At 63.3% G+C, this 15679-nt stretch overlaps 1 protein-coding gene across 21 annotated transcripts in view; it reads left to right on the forward strand.

The window, feature by feature from the left end:
- The window catches only part of TNS1 (tensin 1), a 54026-nt gene that overhangs the window by 5982 nt on the left and 32365 nt on the right, over window positions 1–15679 (forward strand). For 8 of the 21 annotated variants that reach the window (XM_046943521.1, XM_046943522.1, XM_046943525.1 and 5 more), the window contains exons 1-6: window positions 10068–10251; window positions 12102–12140; window positions 13457–13498; window positions 14728–14777; window positions 14993–15164; window positions 15497–15547. In XM_046943521.1, coding sequence (XP_046799477.1) covers window positions 10222–10251; window positions 12102–12140; window positions 13457–13498; window positions 14728–14777; window positions 14993–15164; window positions 15497–15547 — 384 coding nt within the window. In that variant the 5' untranslated portion in view covers window positions 10068–10221. Of the gene's footprint in view, window positions 1–1120; window positions 1236–2027; window positions 2066–5805; window positions 6300–8276; window positions 9230–10067; window positions 10252–11417; window positions 11455–12101; window positions 12141–13456; window positions 13499–14727; window positions 14778–14992; window positions 15165–15496; window positions 15548–15679 lie in introns of those variants that run through there. The other 13 variants (XM_046943529.1, NM_001396438.1, XM_046943524.1 and 10 more) reach the window with 10 other exon arrangements.

The raw sequence follows: 15679 nt of genomic DNA on the forward strand, positions 1-15679 counted from the left end.
ACACGCGTGTGCACGGCCCTTGTGGCCCCACCTGGTGTCCCCGTGTGTGCGCTGGGGAAACTGGGGCAGGAGGGGGGGTGGTACCCACACTTGGGTGCTCCCTGCAGTGCTGGCCCAGGGAGAGTGGGGGTTTGCGGGGCCTCTGCTTAATCCTATTAGTCCTGGCGTGAAAAGGCGTATTTGTGGCTTTCACATCTTCATCTGACAGTGGGTGGGTGGGCACGGCTGGCACGCTGCCATGGATGTCCCCCCCCCCCCCCCCCCCAAGTCTGGGCTGTCTCCCCTGTCTGACATCCCATGGCCGTGCCAGCATCCCTGTGTCCTGCCGTCCCCATGTCCTGCTGTCCCCACACCTGCACTCACAGCTCCTGTGGGCTGCAGGGGGCAGCGTGGCCATGGGGACACTCCCCACAATGTGCCCCCCCCCCATGTCCCTGCCCAGCGCACACCCGCAGCACAGCTCTACACTGTGGTGCCCCCCGCATGCACCGATGTGTGCACACTGCACGTTGACCAAAATGCAAATGCATGTGTGTGCACACGCTTGTATGTGCACGCTCACTGTGCTTGCACGCCAGTTTGCACAAGCTTCTAGATGCATTCAGACGTGCTCACACACGCAGACCTGCAGACAAGCACTCGTGTGCTTGCAGGCACCCACAGAAGCACAGATGTGCAGTTGCATGCACACACAGATGCACGCACGCTGCAGCACGCAGGGACACACCAACGCACACGTGTGTACACACATGTAAGCATAGGCGCACATCTGTGTGCGCGCACCCACACTTCCACTTCTGGACATGGGTGCCTGTGGGTGTGTCCGTGCGTGTGCACACGCGTGTGCACGCACACGCGAGCGCTCATCCCAGAAGCGCACCGCCAGGGGGAGGCAGAGACTATTTTTAAAGGGGCCGCCGCTCCGGGGGTGGTCGTTGGCACCCATTGCCGTGTGGCGGCCCGGGCAGGCACAAGGTGGGGGTTACCCCGGGGGGAGGGGGGGGGAGAGGGCAGATGTAGGCAGACCCCAGCCCAGAGGGAAACTGAGCAGGGCAGAGCTCGGCATGGGGCGGGGTAAAGGATAGGGGTCTTCGTGCTCATCTGTCCCCGTGTCCCGCAGCCCCAGGACCTGGAGTCCCCCCCGGCGCACGCCTTCAAGATGACGAGCTTCAAGAAGGTGAAGGCGTGCGGGATCTGCCGGCAGGCCATCACGCGTCAGGGCAGCACCTGCCGAGGTGAGGGGGGCGGGACGCGCAGCGGTGCTTTTGCACGCTTCTGCCTGCGGTTGTGAGCGAGCCGAGCGTGCGGGGAGCGTGCAGTGGCGTTGTGCCAGGATCACGTGTGTGGATGCTCACACCCCTGCCGGCGCTCGTGGCCCCGACCCCCTCGAGGCCCCGGTGGCACGCGCGGTGACGTGTCCCCCCGCACGTGTGCGGCGGTGCCGAGCCCCGTGTGAGGGGCGGCGGGAGGAAACGTTCCAGGTCGTGGGAACAATGCGGCTTCCTGTGTTCCCTGCACTGCAGGAAATGATCCCGGGGGGGACGGGGCCTCGGGGGTGGGGCAGTGTGGCCACGGGGCACGCTGTACAGGGACCCTCGCGTCCCTGTGGGGTGGCACTCTGGGTGGCGCCCGGCATTGCTGGTGGGTCAGCATCCCATACGGTCCCACTGTGCATGTGCACAGCTGCCCGCAGCTGCGTGTGCGCACGTGTGCGTGTGTGCAAGAGATCGCACGCCGTGTGTGCGTGCATTTATGCTGTTAGCGTCTGAGCGCTGGGGGCAGCAGAGGCACGGTGCCTTTGGCACGCTGTCACCGTGGGTGGATGGGTCACGCATGTGGTGTTTGTGCATCTGGCTGTGTGTGCGCACGTGTGCAAGGTGTGTGCATCTGTGCGCCCGCGGTGTGCATCTCTGTGCTCTGTGCCCAGTACCGTTGCTGCCTGTGTCCCCCCATGGGTGCCGCCCTGTCCAGCCCCCCTGGGCAGCCCCGTGGCCGTATCCCCACTGTCCCTTTCTCCCCTCCTGCAGGCTGCAAGCTCTCCTGCCACACCAAGTGCCAAAGCAAGGTAAGGCCGGCACCTCGTGGCATGTCCCACTTTGCATGGGAGGGGCTATGGAGGTCTGGGGGAGTACTGGGGTCCATATCCCATTCGTGTCACCTACATGTATGTCTGATGAGGATTCTCAGGTGGCTGATATGGGGTTGTGCACCAGTAGGGCATCGCACCCAAGGTGCTGGCTCTGTGCGCAAGGGAAGCCCGTGGCTGGCTGCAGTTAGTGAGCCTCTGTCACCCTTCCTGTGCTTGCTGGAGGCTGGAGAACCTCCCATGCAGTGCTGCTGGGGGGTGCATGCATAGGGCTGAGGCCTTCTGTGCAGCTCTGCTGGGCCAGTGCCCAGGGAGGGGCTCCTCTGGCCAGGCGAGCAGCCAGCTGACTCACACCGCTTGTTATTGTAGGGTCTCCAGGGAGGGCATGCGTGGGGAGGGGGCTTGGCACAGTGAGAAAACAGCCTCACATCCACCTGAAGCACCTCACATTTAACCCCTGAGCCCCCAGAACTGGGGAACGGGACTACCCCAGGGTGCATGGTACTTTGTGCCCCAGTGCTTCCTCCTCCTGCCCTGAAGATGCTGTGGAACCCGCAGCACCTGTGGCTGCTGCTGTCTCTGGAACCCCCCGGTGCTGTCGTGGCCACCCCACAAGTTACTGTGGGGGAACCTGCCCTGACCCCTCCTGCTGCCCCCCTTTTGGCCCCATTTGGTTAAAAACTCCACATGGACAGGGTACAGTGGCAAGGGGTGTGTGTGTGTTGGGGACCCTGGGGTGGCCATGGGGACAGCGGTGGCAGGCGGGGCTGGCAGGGTGCCCGCAGCCCGTGGGCGGCACTGGGGGGGCCGGGGCAGACGCACAGACATCATCTGGGAAGCACGAAGCCGTTCCCATGCCCATGTAAGGCCCTTCTTGCGCCCGGCCCCTCCACTCGAGGATTTTTCCTTGCTTAGCAAACCTTCCCCCCTCCCTCTGAGGGGACAGACGGCTGGACACTGACGTGCGTCTCAGTCCCTCAATCCGCCTCTTCCATCCCTCCCTGCACTTAACCCCCCTACCCAGAGCTGCAGCTTCCTTTGAAAGTGGGGAAACTGAGTCACAGAGCCCAGCATGGGTGCGTGCGACCCCTTGGGTCCCATCCTTACCCCTGCGCGTGCAAAAACATCTGTGCAAGAACATCTCACGTGTGTGTGCACATTGCGCGGCGGTGCCCCGGGGCTGATCTTTCTCCACTGGCCCCATTCCAGACCCAGCTTGTTTTCCAAGTGCCCCCTGCAAGGGCTCGGAGGGGGGTCTGTCCATCATTAAACTGGGTGCTGGAGCAGGGCCAGGGCCGGGCAGCGAGGTGTGTCCTGGCCACAGCTATAGCTCGCAGTGCCCGCGGCACCTATTGTCCCCTCTCATGGGGACCAGGTCCTTGGCTTCGGGAGGGGGGATGCGGTGGACTGGATGCAGGGTGATGGGCACACTGTGATGTATGGGGTATGTCTGGGTCCCGTGACGTGGGCAGGTAGGGAGGACACAGGGAGGGGACAGCAGTGTCCCAGTCGTGTTGTGGGACAGGCTGTCCATTCCCCAGCCTCTGCACCTTGCTGCTTCTGTGCTGCACGGCATAGGGGAAGATGTGTCCATCGCACTCATCCCTGTCCCTAGTTCCCTGTTGAAAGCTATCCTGCCTTTGGGACAGGTAATTCGCCACACCTCTGGGTCTGCACAATGGAGCAGGGAGGAAGAATAAGGCAGGAATGTGTTCTTGGCCCTGGCACGGGCCCAGTCAGGGTGTGTGATGGGGGGCTGCACGGAGCAGCATTGCCCCCAGCTCGTGGGGATGCAGCGGGTCCTGGAGGGGATCGGGTGGTTTTTTTCTTCGTTGCTGTTTCCTTTTTCCCCTTCTTGACGTCACCACCAAAATATTCAGCCTCTGTCTCAGCTCCGGGGGGGTCGGCTCTGCTGCTGGAGGAGCTGGGGCCCTTCTTGTACCCTCTGGGAGGGGAAAGGTAGTGGGGATGCTGAGCCTGCCCACACTCATTGCACAAGTGAGCAGTGGGGCATGGGGCACGGGGAGCCTCTCTCCTGGTTCTTCGTTGCCTCGTCCCCTTCTAGCACCTGGGGTGGAGATGCTCTCCCAGGCTGGGTGTTTGCTTTGGCATGTGGAGGAGCTGTTTTGGGTGGGGGTTACTGGCCAGATCGGGGGGTGCTGGGGGGGGCTCTGAGGCTTGACACGGGGCTGAGTGCTGAACCTACTTCCACCACCCTGAGATGGCTCTGGGATACATTTGGTGTTCGGCTAAGGATGAAGTTCAGGGACAATTTATGGACTTCAGTGGCTGTGTCCTGTGACGTCACCTCCCCAAGGGACAGCTCCGTTCCTCTTCGGGGACAGCTCCCTCAGGCTGGGGATGGGGATGTGCCGTCAGTGCCCTCCGCTCACCCACTCGCCCTGCTGGGATGCTGATGCTTTCCCATCTGGCCTTGGCTCTAATGGGAGCCGTCCTGGGGCCATGTCCTGGGTGCTGGGATTGTGCCGGAGCTGAGATTTTTGCCACAGCTGAGCTGGGCTCTATGGCTCGCTCCTAGCTCAGGGCATTCTTTGCTCCTCTGCCTCCACTCCTCCTCCCTGCAGAACCCTCAGCACCCCAACTCCATCTGTCCATGCCCAGATGCTGCTGTGGATGCGGCGGGAGATGCTCAGGGGAGAACTGCCCCCAGCACCACTTCTTGCTGCCCCCTCCAAATGCTTCCAGGGGAAACTGAGGCATGGGGGGGGGGGGCTGAGCGCACGTTGAGTCAGTCAGAATGCACTCACTGTGGGGATTCGTCCTACAGAGGAGGGTGAAAATTCCTGTGGTCGCACAGCTGCTCCGTGCCTCAGTTTCCCCATATGCAGGCGGCACTGTCCCTGGTTGCAATGGGATGGGATGTGGGCACTTCCTGGCCGTGCTGGCACAGGGGGTGCAATCCATGGGATGCTCTGCTGATGTGAGGCTCTGCAGCTCACTCCCACCCCGGAGAGAGGGAGGCAGGGGAGAGCCCCTCGCTGCCGCTCTGTGCCCTGGCTGCAGGCAGGGCCAGCACTGGTGTTTGGCCTGAGCCCGGAGCACCAGGACGGAAATGCAAACAGGAACAGGGAGGTGTTGGGTGAGAAAATGTCAACAGTGCTGGGCCCGGTGGCTGGCTCGCAGCCCCCCCGGCCTGTTTGCCTTTCTGTGGGCCACTGCAGGGCAGGCTGTGCCGTGGTCCCCGGTGCCCGCACGCCTATTCGCACGGCTGAGCTGGGGCTTGGGGTGGGAGAGGAGAGGTGGGGAGCAGTGGGGCGTGATGTGGGGCCGCGGGGCACCCCCACGGTGCACGGCTTCTCCATCCCTTTGCTTTCCATGGAGGAGGAGTGGTAAACCTTCACCCCTCTCAGGCACCCAGGGGAGCACCCGAGGGCCACTTTTTGGGCGCCCTCCTTGCACTTAGCGAACCGCCCCCTGCCGGGGGGGGGGCAAGCAGAGCGGCCCCGAGCCGGGCCCCACGCCCGTGCCCCTGCCACCCCCCCGCCAAGGGCACAGGGACGCCGCGGCGTCACGCGGGGCGATAAGGGCCCGACCCCGGCGCCCGGGGCCTCCCGGCTGCGTTGGCCGGGGGGGTGCGCGCCGCATTTCGGGGCTCGGGGCGCGGGGGGGAGCCCGGCTCACGGTTGCCTTTAAGGGCGTTTTCGGGGGAGGCGAGGGGAGCGGGGCTGGGCGTGTGCGCGTCCGACTGGGAGCGCGCCGGAGAGAGGGAAGAGAAGAAAGAGAGTGAGAAGAGAGAGGAGGGAGGGGAGCGGTGGAAAAAAGCCACCCGGGACCCCCCTCCCTCCCCCAAGGCCGGGGCCGCCCCATCGCACCTCCCGGCAGCCGGCGGCCTTGGGGGTGCGGAGGGGCGAGGGGGGGCTGCGGGGACCCCTCCATCGCCGGGGTCCCGCCTGCGGGGAGCGAAACCCTTCGGCTCTCTCCCCCCCCCTCCCCTCTTCTTTCCCTCCCCTCCCTCCTCCCTCCCTCCTTCCTTCCTTCCTTCTCCGGGCTTGTCCCGGGGAGGGAGGGGGGCTCAGCCTGCAGTCCGCCTTCACGCCTGCCGACGCTGGGCTCCCTCTTGCCCCCGACCCCCCCGCCCCGGCAGCCTCCCGGCCGCCCCCCGCGCCCCTCGGCCAGGTGAGGCAGCGCTGCCGGCCCCTTCGGATGTAGGCACGAGAGACCCCGGATGGATTTCGGAAGCGTCATGAACCAGGTACGGCCACGGCGCGGGGATCCCCTGCACCCCCCTGTCCCGCTGGGGGAGGGAGGGGGGGTCCCACGCGTGACATCCGTACGCTGCGTGGCCGTCCCCCGCCCGCTCTGTTTGGGGACGCCGCGGTGGGTCGGTTCCCTGCTGGAGGGGGTCCCGCGGGGCGTGGTGGGCTCGGAGGGGGATTTGGGGAGGGGGTCAGGGAGGGTTCGCAGCGCCGGGAAATGGGGCGGGGGGTCCTTCCCGAGCAGCCCTACTCCGCCCCGCGGACGTGTCCCCGCACAGCCCCTCCGTGGTGGCAGCGCGGGGGTTAACTCCTCCGCTCCTCCTGCGGGACCGTCAATGGTTAAACCACGAGTTAATGAGTGGTGAGGGGCCGGGGGGGTGTGTGTGTGGGGGGGGACGGCGGCCACGGCTTCTTTGCCCCAATGCTGCCGGGCCCGCAGAGGGTTAAATTCGCCAGGGCAGGTCCCGGCGCAGATGTTTTTGGGCTGTGTTCCTGGGAGAGGAAACGGCCCGAGCGAGGCATCAGCCGTTTTGTTTTTAAGGGGAAAACAACAAAAAGAGAACTGCCCCGCCTGGGACAGCGGAGCGGGGGGCAGCGGGGTCGGTCCCACTGCGGGCCGGGTGCCCGTGGGTTGGGGCAGCGGGGACGGAGTTGGCGTGGGCGGGGGGTGGTGGCTGCGTCCCCCCCCCTCTGCGTCCTTGCAGAGCGTGCCGAGCAGCAGCAGCCCCCGTGCACCCCGTGCACTCCGCCTGCAGCAGGGGCATCCCCCAGGGGAAGTGAGCCCCAAAAGTCCCGGCTCTGGAGCCTCATGACGAGGACGCCGAGGACTCTGTTAGCGTTCGCTGCTCGCCCCCGCTCCAGGAAAGGCAGGGCTGGCCGTGATGCTCCATGGGGCTGCTGGCCCGTTGCCCCGCTCCTCGGTGCTGCGCTCACCCCTGTCACGCGTTTTTGGGGTCCGGAGCCTCGGTTGGGGCTGCCCCACAACAAGCTGAGGGCTGGCAGCTCTCTTTGTGCCCTGGCTTGGTTTGGGGGCTGCCGGAGCAGAGCTGAGGGGTTTGCATGGTGTTGTCCTCCTGCTTGTGCCGTGCCAACCTGGTGCACCCTGTCCCTGGTGGCAGCTGTCCCCTGTGCCCACCTGCACTGCTGGGCCCCGGCGTCACCTGCTGGGGGCTGTGGGTGCCAAAGGAGGGGCTAAGTTTTGGGGACTGGCAGTATGGGGCAGCCCTCAGCCTGCAGTGGGACTGAGATCTGTGCCAACACGGTGCAGGGTGATGCAGGGCTCTCACGCAGCCCGCTTGGGGACCCAGGTGCTGGCCGGGCCCATGTGAGGATCCGTGCAAGGACTGATCCTGCAGCGGGATCCCTGCTCTAGTCGGTTCTGTGTGAGTATTAGGGATCTGACCAATCCCATGGGAAAGTCCATGTATTGACCAATCCTACATGGGAATCCCTATACTGACTGTGGGAATCCATGTGTTGGCCAGTCCCACATAAGAACTCACGAACAGCCCAATCCCAACAAAGCCCCCTGCACCCCAACCAGTCCTGGGTGACCTTGCTCCCAGCCAATCCCCATGGCCATTCTGGGAGAGATGGGGAACCTGGGGTCCCACTCGCCCTGTTGGATAGAGCTGTCACAGGGCTGGGGACAACAGGGATCCTGTTACAAGGGCACCAGCCCCATTCCTGCCCTTCTTGGGGCTTCCTCCAGCAGCCAGGAGCACGCTGGGAGCAGGTCCCCATATCAGGTACCCAGGTGATGGCTGTCCCTACACCCAGGGATGGCAGTGCCCGCAGGTGTTGCAGTGCCTGTGGGTGGCAGCTGGGCAGGGACAGCAGCCGTGGGACAGGCTTTGGGGACGCAGCCGAGCAGGCGCTGGCCTCAGGGCCGGAGTGGTGCTGGGAACGTTGCCTTTTTAGGTGCTGGAGCACAGCACATCTCTGCTCGTGGCCAGCCCCGTGCCGAGCCCAGCACCCGCGGGAGGAGGCAGAACAGGACCAGCCCCACTCCGGGGCGCGTGGAGTTCCTGTGCTCCACTCTGATCCAAAAAAGCCACTTTTCATCCCAAACAGACCCAGGGATGCTGGCTTTCTCCTCCTTCCCCAAGTCCAACCTCTGCAACCTCTGGGCCAATGGCTCAAACCCCTGGGAGCCAGGAGCAGCCCTTATTTGGGTTGAAATCGAGGCTATTTTGGTGCTGCCGGTTCAATTGAAACCAGCCGGAGCCCGAGGCCCCGCAGTTACCCCATGCATCTCCTTCCTGACTCGGTTTCCCTGCACTGGGGCTGCCGGCCTGACAAGTGACATGCCAGCAGGAGCCCCGGGGCTGCCACCCTCCTTGACCCCACTGCTGGAACACCAGCGTGGAATCCATCCCGGTTGGGTCTATCGCCATGGGGCGGCTGCACAGCGTCCCTCTGCCTTCCCTTACATGGTGCCCTCGGGTTTGCTGCGGTGCCAGGGGCCGGGGACTTTTGCCGTGAGGGTGTTTACGGGGCCTGTGCTCAGAGGTGTTTGTTGGAAACGGCAGCGAGGAGGTGCTGGAAAGGGGATGGTGCTGAGGCGCGAGGCAGGGAGCACGTCCCCGGTGTGAGCTTAACCAGGCACCCACACGTCATCGAGGCGGCTGGCTTGTGCAACGTGGTGGCTCTGTGTGCAGTGCTGGAAATCATTGCCGTCCCCAGGGGAGGGATGCTGCTGGGCTCCCCGTGCAGAGCAGGACTCTGGTTACGGGGTGACTGCAGTGGGATGCTTGGAGGTTCACCCCACAGCGAGCCTGCGGGATGGTGACAGGAGGAGAACATCCCCCGCCTCGCAAACCACCGGTGCCTCTTGCACAACACAGCCACGAGGATGGGGTGCTGCCCAGCCCATGGCCTCTACCCTGCTCCGGAACGCCTGACATGGGCGCAGCAGGGCTGCAAGGTCAGGCACATGGCGAGGCCGGAGGAAGCGGGAAGGGGATGCTCAGGGGGAAGGCTGGGAGCAGCAAGACCTCTGTGCTCCGGCGTCCGCCCGGCTCCTGACTCACCCCAGCTGCCGCCAAAACTCTCCCGGGGCCGCTGACACGTCCAACCTTCAGCAAAGGGGGGGATCCCACAAAGCGGCCGTGCTGAGGTGCTGCCCCCAGTCCTGGGACCCCTGTGCAGACAGCTCAGTGCTTTGCCCGACGCAGGGTGGGGCTGGCGGGGGGAGCGCGGCTGGAAGCGTGCCATCCTCCTGCCTGGGACTTGTTGCATAAACAGGAGATTAGCGGGAGCTGCGAGGGACGCGTGGTGCAGAGCTGGGCTCGGCCACAGGAGCACGTGGTGGGACCAAGGGGTGGCACGGAGAGGGTGACTGTGTGCATCAGTGCCACCACCGAGCCACCCAGCCTTGTGCTTCTGGAGGTGATGCACAGCTGGAATGCGCGGTGATGCACGGCCCTGAGCGCAAGGAGACAGCTGGGCTGACGCGGAATCTCCACTCAGCTGCCTCCGGTGCCACCCCAGCACTGTCCTGTGGGACAGTGAGCAAGTCACTGAGTCACCGTCCTCTTCGGCATCCTCCCGCCCACTGCCAAGCTGTGATGGGCTCTGCATCCCTGGGTAACGGGGACTGTCCCCACTGCAGCCTCAGTGTGGGGCTTTGCTCGTCCCTGCAGCGCGTGCCAGGGCTCGGTGATCCTGGCACCGCAAGGGTCAGCACCGGCCCGGATATCAGACAGCTTGGGGATGTTTATCAGAGCTCCTGGGGAAGGGAAAAACAAAAACCACCACCCAAAGGAAGGGATATGCGTCAGCGATGGGCCCAGGCGACCCACCGGCAGCCGGACGGGACGAGGGCCAGCACTCACCCAGCCCTGTCAGCAGCAGCGCTGCACCCTCAGTGCCTGCAGCCCGGATGGGGGGAGCCCCCGCAACCTCCCAGCCCACCCCATGCTGAGCCAGACTGCTCCCTCCAAGGAGGTTTGTGAGGCGCTGGGGGGAGCCCCATGGGGATGCTGCGGCTGCAGCAGGACCTGGAGGAGGAGGAGGAGGGAGAGGAAGGCTCTGGGAGGGAGATGTGTGCCAATGGCCATGCAGGACACGGGGACAGGGCTGTGGCATCCTGAGGGTGTGAAATTGTGCAGGTGTGGTGATGGGAGATGGTTGGATGTAGAGAGCCCAGTGGTGGCTCTGCCCGCAACCCTATATGAGACATTAGGGAGTCCACGTGGGCTGTGTTGGAAGCTTGGGCTGTGTGCATTTTGTTGCTCAGCCTTCACCCGGGAGGAGATGGCTGGGTCCTTGTGAGGACCTCTTGGGGGGGGGGGGGGGGGGGCGGCTGCGACTTGGGGGGCGAGGGGAGCTGGGGGTGGGCAGCCGCCCCACTGTGCCTCGTTCCTCACATTCCTGGGCAGGGCTGCCGGGTGGAGGGGTCGTGGCGGCGCGAGCTGTGCGGCAGGAATGCAAACACCGGCACGGGGAGAAGAAAGGCGGCTGTGTCTGCTGCGGTCGGGCAGAACTGTCCAGGGGGTGCGTGGGACCCCCCACCTTTCTATGGGGGAACGTAGGGGACGACGGTGGCCCTGTCATCTGCGTGGCCTGCAGCGTCTCTCTCCATCTTCCCGGGGTGCTCCCGTGTTGCCTGCATCAGGAGCTCAGCGTCCCAAGGAAGGGCTAACCCTATATTAGACATCAGAGAATTAGGGCACGGAGGTCCCACCCCGGCCACCCCACTCGCGTCCATTCTGCGGCTGAAAACCTCCGGGTGCAGAAGGCAGAGGCTGGGCGGGCGGTGTCCTACCTGCCCTCGGTGTCCCACAGCTGGGGGAATGCCCCCATCCCCGACCTCAGGAGCTGGGGGGCTGGGCTGCGGGGGGACCCTATGCGAGCATCCCCGGGGGGACGTGGGGTGCAGCGCGGCCCCGTGCCGGCCCCATCCGTGGCCGCTTTGCTGCCGGAGAACATTCCAGGGAGGCTGGCGTGGGGCCAGCGCCGCGGGGCAGGGAAAGGGGCCTTTTATGGAAGCGTTTCTGCATTAGAATAAAATCATAATAATAATGCGCAGGGGAAGGGAGCGGGAGGAGGAGGAGGGAGGAGGAGGAGGAGGAACCCCTGAACAAAACACAGAGGCGGGACGGGAACGCTCCGGCGGCTGGAGGCTCTCCACCATTGGGATGGGGCGGGGTACGGCTGTGGGGAGTGGGGTGTTTTGGGGCCAGAATGCCCATTTTGTGGTCCATTGCCAGGGAGATGCTGAGTGGGGTGTGAGGGGTCCCCGTGCCACGGTGGTGGTATATTGCTGAGCATGTCAGTGCCTGGCGTGGGGTGACTTGTAAGGGGTCCCAGTCTGGGGATGCTCTTTGGGGTAGAGGGGATAAGGTGCCCCGAATTGCATTCTCCCACCACCACTGCCATCCCCAGGCCCCCACCAGCCTGCGGTGCTGTTCCTGTACCCCCGTGGGCACCACCACCACCACCCCAGCACTGCCTCTCGTTTCAGCACGCTGCTGCTGGGGCGCACGCAAAACCCAAGGTTAATTGCCAGTAATTGCCGCTGGTAATTAAGGTAACAATAGCCGAGCTGTTCAGCTGGCGTCTGCAGAAGTACTCAGAGAAGGCCGGGCTACGTTTTGTGCCAGGTGCTCCTGGCATCAGCCCTACACTGCCCACCTGGGGCTGGGAATGATCATCTGGGGCTGTCCACCTGGGGCTGGGATTGCCCACCCGGGGCTGGGGTGTGCCCAGCTCTGTGCTCTGAGCAGGGGATGTTGCACCCTTCCTGTACCCGGTGCTGCAGGGACTAATGGGTGCCTCTCTGTGCTCCCTTGCAGGCTGCCACCCCGTGCTCCCCTGCTGTCAACTATGAGCTGGTAAGTGACGACTCTGTGGCGAGCTGTCCCCCCTTGGGCTGTCAGAGGGACAGCAGTGGGACGTGACCATCCCAGGCTCTGGTGTCCCTCCTCCTGGCTTGGAGCAAGGTGGTTTCTTGCACGCCCGGAGATAGCTGTAGCAGATGTGTCTTTGGCTGCGGGCTCTCAAGGCCAAGTGTGAGCATCCCCAGCTATTGTCACCCCCTTCTTTTTGTCCCTCCTGGGGGTACTTAGTGAGCAGCCAGGTGTGCTTGGGTCCGGAGAGCTGCTGGGGTCACAGGAGCCCTTCCCACTGGACATGGGATGGCAGGACAGGGCTGCAGCCATGGCGTGGTGCTGGGTGCTGTGCTGGGTGACCCCAGCTGGGCATCCTGTGGCACATGGGGCGCTCGGCGCAGCTCCTGCCAGCTCACGAGGGCAGCACATGAGCCCCACAGTGGTTATCTGCCCTGGGTTTAATCTCTGCCCGCGCTGCCGCAGGCACTTATCGCTGGCAAAAATGTGTTGGCTTCGAGCTGGGACCGTTAGTGCGGCTTTGGGAGGAAATTGAAAGGGCTTTGCCCTGTCGCCTGCGTTGGAGATGGCGGTGCCCCTGCTTGGAGCAACCGTAGCAGGAGGGCACAGCCTCGTCCTGGCTTCCCCTTTGTCTCCTGGTCCCAGGGCTGAGACCCCCCTGTACCACCTGACTGGCTGTCCCCAGGCAGTGACTCTGTCCCCTGCCCCTATTCTTGGGGTCAGGACACCCTCCCCCAGCCCACAGTCCCTTCTCAGAGCTCTCCAGAGGCTGCCAGTGACATCTCACTGAAGTCATTCCTCCCTGAGCACCCCCTGCTCAGGACCCTGGCCATCCCACTGTGACACTGTGTTTATCTTGGGGAGCGGTGCCTGGAGGTAGGGCTGCACTGTTGTTTTACCCCATTGCACCGCAGCCCTGGTTTTGGGGCACAGCTGAAGCTGGGAGCTGCTTTTCTTGGAAATGACCTCCCTGCTGCGGATGGTGGGGTGAGGATGGGATGGGATGGGAGTGGGGTGGTGCCGTGGGGGATGCAGGGGTGACACGGGACGACAGTGGCCCCCAGTGGGGCTCTGCATTGTCCTGGTGCTGCACTTGGGTTTCGAGGGATTCCTGGCTTTTAGGAAGAACGGACACACGGAGGAAAGGAAGGAAATGGCATTATGGAGCATTTCCTAGGAAGGGCCAGAAATAGCCAGGGGGAACTTCTGACCCCAGCCGCCCCTCTGCGCGTGTGCATGTGCCTCTCAACCTCTCTCCCCTTCTCTTTCTCTCCTTTTTCTCACTCTCACCCCTCCCACAGCCATCCCCAGGGCAGAGCATCACCAAGCAGGTGGACACCCCGGTAAGTGCCATGTGCTGGCAGAGACTGCTCCTCCCCTTGAGACCTCACTGGGATTTACTTGTGCCTATCCCACAGCCAAAAGCCTGTTCCTTACCCCATGACCCCCCAGTGCTGCTGGACCCCCATTCCAGGGCCACACTGATGCCTAAGGTGATGGGCAGAAGCAGTGGCAGAGCCCAGCGGAGGCCTTGGAGTGGAGGCTTTTGCTGCAAAGCTGGCTTTCCTGTCCATAGAGCTCGGGATCTGCTTTTTAATCTGTGGACATGAAATTGCTAAGACAGTGTAGACAAACGCCCTGCCAAAGTCAACGCAGACGGCTTCCCCCTGCTCACCTACCTCTGCATGCACCAGGGCTGGAAATGTCCAGTGAGGAGTCAGGAACCCCCTTTGTTGCTGTGCTTCTTTTGGGGAATTTCTCAGTGTTTTTGCATCCTTCCCTGTGGCTGAGGTCACCATGCCAGTGGCTGGAGGCAGGAAGGACCTATGGCTTTTGGATGGCGCTGAGAACGTGGGGACGTGCTGAGGTGATGTGGGGTGGGAGACAGGTTTGGATGGGGATCTGAGGCCCCCACCCTGTGGTGGGGAGGGTCTCTGCAGTATCTCTTCCACCCTTTGGGGTTGGTGGCACCTTCTGCAGCCCCGTGGTGCTCTACTGGTCACTGAGGTTTGGATCCTTCCTAGGAATCGGAATGCACCAGCCGTGTTAGATGAGGCTTTAAAGGACTCCTCCTCATTAGTAGGAGATCCTAAAACTAATGAGGTGTGAGTGTATTTTCCCTTAGTGGTTTTTTTTGGAAACCTTGCTTTGTTTTTTGGCTGAGGTCACAGAGTCACCCAACAAACCAACTGCAGATGAAATTCTTGAGGCTGGAGAACATGCATAAATAGAAGTTTCCTGCTTGGAGAGCTCAAACATTTCCTCCCAGCTTTCGGCTCGGCCAAAGCAAACGGCAATGCCTGGCCCCATGAGCCTCCTGTGGGCTGCAGACCTGCCCTATCCTGTGGCCAGGTGTAATAGGGCTGCCATCGTGCTGTCCCCAGGTCTGTGTGCACTGGGGGCTGCTTGTGGCGGTGTGGGGACATGGTGCCACCAGGATGCTCATTGGATGTGATTTGGTGACGTTGTGTCACGGATGGATGCTCCAAGCATCGCTGCACTTGGTGACCTGTGGCTGCTGACCGGCTCCAGAGCCATGGCAGTAACTTGTTTTTCCTCTCTTGTTCTTTAGGACGCCACGAGGTCCCCCAGAGGTGGGCAGGCACACCGCAAAGCATCCAGGTAGAGCCCAACAGCTGCGCCATGGGGATGGGGACCTGCGGTGGTGGGGGGACTGCGATACTGGGGAGCAGGGGAGAGCTTTAGGGTAGCCCTATCCCTGCATCCCCAAGCATCTCAGCCCGTGTCACTTCAGCCAGATGACCGTGGTGGTGGGCAGGGTCACCGTGTCCTCTCCTCGGTGCCTTGTCCTGATGGCAGTCTCTTTCCTTGCTCAGGAGCATGAGTGTGACAGCAGCCATGGAGAGCAGCTGCGAGCTGGACCTGGTGTACATCACGGAGCGCATCATCGCCGTCTCCTACCCCAGCACAGCCGAGGAGCAGAGCTTCCGCAGCAACCTCCGTGAGGTGGCCCACATGCTGAAGTCCAAGCACGGGGACAACTACGTGGTGAGAAGACCTGACAGCCTGGGGATGGGGCTGGGATGCTGTAGGGGAAGGGTGCCACATCCTCGCCTCCAGTCTGTCTTCACCCTGATGCGCTGAGCTGGAGAGTGAGGATCTTTGCACTGACACAGATGGTTTTTCCTTTCTTGGAGCTTTCCAGCCCCTTTTGGACCCCATGGGAATTTTTGGCTATGGCAGTGCCCTGTGGCAGGGCATTACTGGGGTTAATGTGTCTGGGGAAATGGGTATCTGGGGAGGCTTGAGGGTGAAGAAGAGGTTGGGGTGGCGTTGGGAAAGAAGATATCTCCTCACTCTTTCTTTTGTCTTCCCCGAAGCTTTTCAATCTGTCGGAACGGAGACATGATATCAGCAAACTTCACCCCAAGGTGGGTCACAGCGGGGAGCAGGGGGCTTTGAGGCAGGGGCAGGGCAGCGGGAACAGCTCCCCAGTGCAAGGTCCCAGGGCAGGAACAGCCACCCTCCTGCCTCACCAAACAGCTGGAGGGGCAGGGAAGGGA

This window comes from Gallus gallus, chromosome 7 (assembly GCF_016699485.2).
Source record: "Gallus gallus isolate bGalGal1 chromosome 7, bGalGal1.mat.broiler.GRCg7b, whole genome shotgun sequence".
Lineage (NCBI taxonomy): Eukaryota > Metazoa > Chordata > Aves > Galliformes > Phasianidae > Gallus > Gallus gallus.